Genomic DNA, 10,069 nt, shown 5'->3' with positions numbered 1-10,069 from the left:
TCCAACTTGGCTAGTAACCTTGCCCCACCAGAATAACTAGGTCGTTCTTCCTGAATGATTATGTTATTCAAACAATCCATAGTCAATAATACGTTGGAAGTAGGTATTAAGGCAAGAGTGTTATGAATTGGGTTTTATAGATGCCCAAGGTATGGGACATAGCCAAGAGGTGCTACAACATTCATGAGTGCTCATAAGTTCTAAGTATTGGATTCAACCTATGCTAATTTGAATCACTTCATAGATTTTATCACGAGTGATCATGAGACGATAATATCTTATATTCTTTAAACCTAGAAATATTAGTTGTTACTACGAGTTAGTTATACGTTGATTGCACGAATATGCATTGGTAACTCGATATTATAAAACATGCCTTTGTGTATGATTCAACAAGTAGTACAACAACCCATATGAGTGGAAGTTTATCCATTACTTTTACCATTGGGATAAAAGCGATATTTGTGGGCCCCTCAATGAATTGGTGATGACAAATGTAATTACTCGGTTGGGCCTGGACTGATTTGATTTGTTCAATTAGTCAGTCGTCATAAATCGGAAATCGGGAAACAAAAAATGGACAGAGAGAATGATTATATTCCATGTCTCAGTCAATATGATATCTAGAATGGAGGAATATATGATCCCTTATCTAATGGACAAGTCATTGACAAAAGTCAGAGATCATCGACAAGGTCAGAATTCGACATAAGCTTTTGAGAGCTAAAATTTCTAGTCGGTTCTTGAAGTCATACTTGCAATAATAGTTTTAGACTTATCGAAGTTGTAGACTGTTGGATTAATGTCTATGTCCATAACTATAATTGGTAAGACTTGACGCGACCCAACATGGTCCATTTGGGATGAATGGCATCATGCATTGGGATAGACTATAATGAGAGAAATAACACTTAAGGTTGGTTAATATATTATAAGTTCTAATATATTAATAAGATTATTTAATTAGTATTGATCAAGAAAAAATCTAGGATTAGTTATGTGATCAAAAGAAGAATAATTAAGTATATGGCTTGATTGTGTAAATCATCCATACTTGTATAGTGGGCTAATGCTTCATTTCTTGTCAAGTTGGGCTAAAACGCATAAGATGCTCCATGGTATATTTGAACCCATGGATCCAAGGAAATGGAAAGCCATGACAATTAGGGTTCACCCTAAATGTCACTAACTATATAAGCATCTTATTGTTGCCAAAATTGGCACTAGAGTATATGTGAAAGGGCTAGCCTATTTTCATGAAGTGTGTATATTCTCTCAACTTATTCCAAGTGTATTTGGTGTTGTGTGAACCATTTTAGGTGTCACACTTGGGGCACTAGGCACTCAAGCTTCATAAAGACATTATACATCAAAGAGGTATGTAATTCTAACTTTATATATTCATACGAATCAATGTTATTATGCTAGTTAGGATGAATACCTTGGAAAGTTCATATTTGCATGTATAATAGAGAAAACATAGATCCAAGGTATTTAGGGTTGCATGTACACTTAGGAGTGTTAGAATGCTCGAAACCCAAACAACCCAAATTTTCAAAAGATTTTTTTTCATTTTTTATTAATCAAACACATTTCCAATAACCATGAAATCCAAACCAATTGTTTTCAAATCCACATTCAATACAACATTATTTGAAAACATCGGAGTGTCCCATAAAACATCGGTGACAGAGTGCACGTCGTGCCATCAAGCCTTGCCCTTGCCCTTGGGCTCAGATGTATGTGAAAAAAACCCACAAACTGTAAGCTAATACTTAGTGAGTCCCCCAGAGCATACCCTACATACAAGTCACATAACACACATCATATTAGTTATAAATCTATCTCTACCACATAACATATCATTTTAGCCGTAAGCTATGTCTACCATATAACATTAGCTATAAAAGCTATTTCTACCACATATCCCTGCATAAGGATGCCATTGGCTTCCCCACATGCTCTGACACCTAAGTTCCGTAGGCTCTCCCCATGGTCTTTCCCTGCCGGACAACCATGGGCTCCCTACATGGCCTTACATCCAAGTGCCATGGGCTCCCCTATGGTATTTCATGCAAATATCACAAAATCACTAACATACAACTTAGCGTAAAGTTAACTCTCATACTACATATCTCTACTATAGCTAGTGTACCACATATCATAAAATGGTTCGGTCTTGGTGCCACCCATTGGTATGGTGAGAAGACGCACAATTTGTCTAAAGAATCTGCGAGCTGCTCTCTTGACAATTTGTAACCACCCGCACTGAATAATAACATTACCTAATTTTAGAATTTCACACTTTCAATGGGAAACCCAAACTTCAAGTCCCTCCATAAGGCCCAACTATTATTTCTTTGTTAATGGGCCCAAATTCCATGTCCATAAATCATTAATGGACCTCATGGCCCAACAGAGCCCAATCATAACATCCATGGCCCATAGTAGATAAAATGACCCACTATTCCCAAAATATAACCAAATCCAATAACTCATTGAAGCCCAACAGTTCAAATGCCCAAAATAGATCCAAGCCTATCTATGGTGTGTATGCCTAGCGTACCACCCTGCTGCGCATAGCGTACTGGGTCTCTAGGATTTACACGCAACATATTCTAGGTTACCCCAACGTACTAACAGATTAAGGACTTTCTCCATTAATTGTTTATTACTCGATTCCTTTACGTCCAAAGGTCATATCTAAGCTTATTAAGATGACCTGAGGCATAAAGTTTGCAACTTTATGCCTTTGCATGTCCCATATGCTCCCAACACCCACATTAAGACCTCTTTAAGGTCCTTAACCCATGCATATGAGGTCAAACCACCCACCAAGTCTCCATTTTTATGTCGCAAATGGACCAAGGGACCCCAGATCTATCATTTCCATCCTTTGGAGTTGCTCAACTCACAAGAGAAGATGCAAAATGAACAAAGAGGACAAAACTAGAAAACCCTAGCTAGATCTAGTGATCAAAGTGGAGAGGTCCAAGCTTTATACCTCCAGAAGCTCCCCAAGGTCAACTAGATGCAGATTCTTGAAGCCCAATGTCACACCCTAAAACCAAGAACGTCAGAAACGTTTAGGGGTGGAGGATGTCATGTACATTATCATAACAGTGTAAAGTAGTAAACAAGCAACAACATCATCAATTGCATTAAAAGTAAACTTTTAATACATGAGTGTTCTTTCATTGTAATAAGACACTAAAATATAATCAAAATAAAAGATAAGTCTTGTCTGTGCTCTTTCTTCTCAAAACCTGGTCATGGTACCTGTCTACTGGTGACCTGAGAATACAAGTTATTTTGAAAGCGAGTAGATCAACATAAAGCTAGTGAATTCATTAGTATTTAAATGTCGTTTGATTTGGAAAGTTGTTATGAAAAACATGAAATTATTGTTGAAGCATTTGATATAAGCGTGAAAGCCCTAGAAAATCTCATATTTCCTACTAGTATAAAAGGTAGCCTTCTACTAAGACCATGATGTTTTAAAAGTTTCATTTCTGTGTAAATGGATGTTTTTCCCAAATATCACTATTATTATAGATATATAGTCTACCTCATCGTTTATGTGTCACAAAATAAGGTAATAACATAGATAACTTAAGTATTATCCCTTGGTACTACGACAAACAAATAGCATTACCGTAGACATCCGTAGATGTGCATTTACCTATGTAGCTAACAGCTAGGTGTAGGAATGGCTAGTCCTTTAAAGTATTCTTTGGTATTAGGATAAACAAATAGTATTGCAGTAGACATCCGTAGATGTGCATTTACCTATGTAGCTAACAGCTAGCTGTAGGAATGGTTAGTCCCTTAAAGTATCCTTTTGTACTAGGATAGACAGATCTAATCTACACATATAGTATCTATGTAGTAGTATCTATTTATATTGATGTAATAGTATCTCTTCATATTGATGTAATAGTATCTCTTCATATTAATGTAATAGTATCTCTTCATATAGCATTTAGTATAGACTCGTGAATCAACTGACTCTGGTGTAATTCCTTGTAATTGGAATAGTGTTTTGTATCCCCTAAACTATACCTATAATAGTTTACTGGAATGTAAGTTGAGTGTTCAAGTAGGTTTATACACCCTTGCTCCTCAAGAGTGTTGGAACTGAATGAAGAATGAAACCTCTCATATCAATAAATATATGTATGAAAGATAAGTGTATATATATGGTTTTTAACAATGAGTTGAAAGAGGTTTTGTAAACATTTAAGAGTGTTGAACAATAAATATTAATGACTTGATGTCATTTCTTAAAACATTTCAAAAGTAAATCATTTGATAACAAAGTATAACAGTCAAAACCATTGTTTTTATCACATTTTGAAGTATGTGAAATCAGTTGGTTGAAAACACAATTATAAATCACATGTGATTGATTCTACAACATACTGTTTTCTACTTGTATTCCCCCCCCTCCCCCATTAAAGCATCTAAACTCATTTAAAAGATTGATTAAGGGGTATGAACTCACCTGTAGTTGGTGGTTTGGATGAACGGATGATGTAGGATCCTAAGTGTCAAGTGGAGACCTGTACACACACAATGATCCTAGTTAACATATAAAAACATATGTGAATCCAATTAGTAATAAAACAACTAATTAACCAAGTTTAGGACATCCTAAGAGATGTAAAACACCTGTTTTAAGTGCTATAAGTCATAAGGATTGCATCTAAGGGTGGTAGGACCTTGCTATTGAGTTTGGGGTTCAAGGGTAAACTCCCTTGGAGTTTACGGTTTTGTTACCATAGCTCCTTGAGTTTACAGTCATAAACACATGATATTACGGTTATAAACTCATGTTTCTTTGACCGTTTTTTGTTTTGAATCTCTACAAGCCATTAGAAGCATTCCCACTTCAAGTATAAGCCTATGGAAGTGATTAGGGCACCATTTCACTCCTAAAAGGGAGTTTACGGCCCTTGGACCATTTGTCTTTGGGTTTATGGCCGTAAAACCAAATGATTTATGGTCTTTTGATTGTTTTGATTCCTAATAACAATAGGGAAGGGGTCTAGACTAGTTTCCAAGGCTTGTGAAGGGACTAGGGACATTTTGGCACCCTTTATAGGGTTTACGGTCCAAGAATACCTTGGACCGTAAACACCTTGATCTTGTGTTTTCTTGGTGATTTATTGATATATATATGGAAGTGTAACAAGCCTGAAGATAATCTAGGATAGAAGTACTTACAAGATAGAGGCTTGAAAAGGTACCAAAAGGCCAAGAACACTAGTGTGTGTTCTTGGCGTTCTTGGTGAAACTTAAAGATCTAGCCTTTTGGAATGATTTTAAGGATGGAAGTGTGTTACATCACTAGATTAAGTAGTATATCAACTTATTAAGGCTAGAAACACTTACAAGTTGAAGATCTAGAAAGGAAAAGTCAAAGATACTTGAGAGAGAATTGAGCTTTGTTCTTGAAAGGTGGAAAAAGTGGTAAAAATGACTAAGTGTCACTTATATACCCCCTTCCCTTAGGGTTTACGGCCGTAAACACCTTTGTTTAGGCCGTAAACTCCAAATTCTTGGAGTTTTGGAAATGTTATTGATGCACAATAAACCCTGATGCATTCTCTCTTCTGTTATCTTTTGAAGTACAAATCTATAAACCCTCGAACTTATTCCTAAAAACTTGAAAGTTAGCAAAAACAGTTTTTGACTTTTATTGAAGTGTAAGGTTGTACAGAATAGAAATTTCGGGTTGTCACACGCAGTGACACTCCAAGCTTCCTTAAAAACTTCTCCTTCTTGAATGACACTAAAAATGGCCATCAACATGCTCTGTATGCTCAAAATGGTCTCACAAGTTTCTATGGAGTAGAAGGACCTTCTAAGGCTTTGAAGGCTCTCTAGGGTTAAGTACAAGGGACTGAAGGACGTTTAAATAGGCCTCATGTCCGAAAATTAGGGTTTGTTCATCCGGCACGTATGCCCAACGTAGTTCTGGTACGCCCAGCGTACGTGCTGCCCCTCCGCGATCATCTATTCATAGTACGCTAAGCGTACTCATAGGTACGCCCATGGTACTTAAGGAACTATTATGCTAAAATTAGTTTTCTTCAAGGGTTTTAAATTAATACCTGAATTAGAGTGTTACAATAACAGGGAATGAAGGTTGAAACCTTTCAAAAATTTAATTTTGAAAATCATGAAAACACTTTTAAAATGATTTATTTGGATTTGGAAAAAGTGAAAGCACAATGCTTTCCAAAAATGCCCTTCTTTAACGTCTTTGGCGTTATGGTTTCCTTTCTTACTTCAACACATCAGGACATCCAAATGGATGATTTCAAGAGTATTAGCATTGAAGCCTTCATAAAATGTCTTCAAACGGTGCCCAGTGACTTTGAAAAATTGTCCCGTCTTTTCGCTTTGAATTTTCACTGCCCCATGGTCAAAGGTCTTTATCACAAAAAAGGGTCGAATCTTGACCTTAGCTTGACCATAAATAACTTCAATCGTGAATGGTAAAGGAAGAGCCTATGTCTCGGTTCAAAATACTTTCAGGTGACGGACTTATCATGGAAGAGCTTCGTTTTCTCCTTATAAATCCTTGAGTTTTCATAGGAGTCATTTCTCAATTCTTCTAGCTCTTGGAGTTGAAGCTTCCTATGTCCTCCCGCCTCATCAATATTGTAATTACATTGCTTGACCGCCCAAAATGCATAGTGCTCTAATTCAACACGTAGATGACAAGGCTTTCGAAAAACCAACCTAAAGGGGGACATTCCTATTGGTGTCTTGTAAGCGGTCCGATAGGCCCATAAGACATCATCAAGCCTCAAACTCTAATCCTTCGTTGTCAGATTCAATGATTTCTCAAGAATACTCTTCACCTCACGATTTGAAACTTTGGTTTGACCATTCGTTTGAGGGTGATCGGTGGTTGACACACGATGGGTCACGTTGTACAACTTCAAAAAATCCTCCGTCATCTTGTTGCAGAAATGCGTCCATCGATCACTAGTCAACACCACAGGCACACCAAATCTCACAAAGACATTAGATTTTAAAAAGTCGATTACTATTTTGGCATCATCCGATCTTGTGGATTTGGCCTCAACCCATTTAGAGACATAGTCAACCATGAGCAAAATATAAACGTTGCCAAATGAGATGGGAAATGGGCCCATAAAATCAATCCACCATACGTCAAAAACTTCACAAACAAGGATTGGATTTTGTGGCATTTGATTTTTTGTAAAATGTTTTCGGTACTTTGGCACCGTTCATAGGTTTTACAAAACAAATAACAATAACGTGTCATGGTTGGCCAAAACAATACACACTCAAAAACCTTTCTTAGAGTTCAGCTAGGTTTGAAGTGTCCCCCACAAGCAAAGACAAAATTGCAAAATGGATTGATGTTCTTGTTGGGGCACACATCGCCTAATGATTTGATCGAGACAATGTTTCAACAAATAAGGTTCATCCCACACATAGTATTTTGCATCACTCTTTAATTTGTCTTTTTGTGCACGTGTGAATGTGTCAGGATACCTTGTTGTGACCAAAAAGTTAACGATATCAGCATACCAAGGAATAGATTAAGTAACAGAAAAGGGATAATCTGTCTTAGGTGGTCAACAACAAGGTTCTTGTATCCACTCTTGTCTCGTATTTCCAAATCAAATTCTTGCAATAATAAGATCCACTGGATGAATCTTGGCTTTGCATCCTTCTTCGCCATCAAGTACTTGAGAGCCACATGATCCGAATACACTATAACTTTGGTGCCTAGTAGATATTTCTAAAAATTCTCTAAAGCAAACACTATGACCAATAGCTCCTTCTCTATGGTATATTATTTTCGTTGAGCAATGTCTAGTCTCCTCCATGTATAGTAATCCCATGGGAGGCTCTTCCATTCGTTTGACCAAAAACGACACCAATAACATAATGTCTTGCATCACACATGATCTCGAAGGGGAGATCCCAATTCGGAGCTTGTATGATGGGGGCGTATGTAAGCAATTCATTGAGCTTGTCGAAAGCCTCTTTGCACGCCCCTTTAAACTCGAAATCAACCTCTTTTTGAAAAATCCTTGATGAACCATCCTGATTCCCGTCTTCTTCGGTACAACTTGCACCGGACTCACCCATTTGCTATCCGACATTGGATAGACCATTCCTGCATTAAGAAGCATCAATATCTCTTTTGTCACAACCTCCATCATTTGGCGGGTTCAATCTTCTTTGCACATCCCGACTTGGCTTGCATTCATCCTCCATTAAATTTTTGTGCATACAAGTGGATGGACTCAATCCCTTGATATCTGCAATCGTCCAACCCATGACTTCCTTATGTTCCTTCAACACCTTGAGGAGTTGCTCTTCTTCAAATTCGGTTAGATGGGTCGATATGATAACCAGAATAGTTTCGTTCTTTCCCAAGTAGGCATACTTCAATTGCTGAGGTAGGACCTTCAATTACAATTCAGGTGGTTGAACAAGGGATGGAGGCAACTTTGTATGAGTTAGGGGCAACTCAATTTGCTTGACATCAAATCTTGTAGATTTCTTTACTTCTAAATTATTGACCAACTTCTCAACCTCCGGATCCAAAGAATAACGCATCAATTGTTCGGGTAGCTTCCGACAATCAAGCCCCTTGCATAAAATCATTTCCAACACATCACCATTGGATAACTCAAACAATTCTGGAGATATGGGCTCAATAATATCAACATAGTACAAAGATGAAACATCACTAGGATATCTCATGGCATCATAAATATTAAAACTTACTATTTCACCATCAAACTCCATTGTCAAACTTCCCGCATACACATCGATCTTCGTCCTAGCCGTCTTCAAAAACGGTCCCCAAGTAAGATTAGAGCCGATTTGTAGGACACTTGCGCATCTAGACCAATCACATAGAACTCTGTCGGAAAGACCAATTGGTTCACTTGAACCAAAACATCTTCTAGAACACCTCTAGGAAAGACACTCAATTTATCCGCAAGAGAAATTATGACATCGGATTCACTTAAAGGTCTGACATTCAATGATTTATACACCGAATAGGGCATGAAATTGATGGAATCACCAAGGTCAAGCATGGCACTACTAAAAGTGACCTCCCCAATCTTGCAAGGAACCATAAACATTCCGGGATCTTTGCATTTGGGTGGAAGTTTCCTTTGTAAAACCACGGATGCGGATTCATTCATTGAAATTTTCTCGTTTCCCTTCCACTTCCTCTTGTTCGTAAAAAGCTCTTTCAAGAAGTTTTCATATCTAGGGATTTGCTTGATTTCATCAAGTAAAGGGATGTTTACTTCCACCTTTCGGAAGGTGTCTAAAATCTCGTTCTCCTCCATACTCTTCTTTAAAGTTGCAAGTCGAGAGGGGAATGGCGGTTGAGTGGCTATTCGTGTCACTAGGGGAATAGTTTTCTTTGGAACTTCGGTTTGTGCATCATTCTTGACTATAGGATCCTCAATGGAAGTAAACTCTATTTCTTCCTCTTCTTCCATTGGCTTCTTCTTTGAACTACTTTCTATGGTTATTTTACCACTTCTCAAGGTCACCACACTGACATTTAGGTTCTTTTTGCTTGGAGAAGGTAATTTTCCACATGACTCCAACATGCTTATAGACGTAACTATATCCCCCATTTGTGCTTCAAGGTTAGAGATACTAGTGCTTGTCACTTTTTGGAATTGTTGATTACTTGTGGCTAAGGATTTGACAATGTCTTCAAGTGACATTCCGGAGCTACTCGGTTTGAATTGAGGAGGTTGTTGGCAATGATGTGGAGGGTGCGGTTTGGGTTGATAGTGTGGTTGTACATGTTGGTAGTGAGGTTGTTGTGGTGAGTAGGAAGGTCTAACCAATGCATTTTGAGGTAATGGTCTTGGGTTGTAGCTCATGTTGGGATTTGGCTTCCAACTTTAATTGTAAGCATTTTGATAACTGAATGGCTTGTTGTGGTAGTTTTGGAATCCTCCCATGGCATTCACATGTTCCGCATCTTCTTGAAGAACGGGACACATATCCATAGGATGTCCCATTATTGCATATATTC

General features: G+C 37.7%; 1 protein-coding gene across 1 annotated transcript; it reads right to left on the bottom strand.

Annotated features, from left to right (window-relative positions):
* Positions 1–8,849: 8,849 nt before the first annotated feature.
* LOC111917347 (uncharacterized) lies at positions 8,850–9,752 on the bottom strand. The gene has a single exon (XM_023913037.1). The coding sequence runs from the start codon at positions 9,750–9,752 to the stop codon at positions 8,850–8,852; it is 903 nt and encodes a 300-aa protein (XP_023768805.1).
* Positions 9,753–10,069: the final 317 nt, after the last annotated feature.

This window comes from Lactuca sativa, chromosome 2 (assembly GCF_002870075.4).
Source record: "Lactuca sativa cultivar Salinas chromosome 2, Lsat_Salinas_v11, whole genome shotgun sequence".
Taxonomy (NCBI): Eukaryota; Viridiplantae; Streptophyta; class Magnoliopsida; order Asterales; family Asteraceae; genus Lactuca; species Lactuca sativa.
Note: the sequence above shows the minus strand (reverse complement) of the source record. Positions and strands in the feature narration are given on the sequence as shown.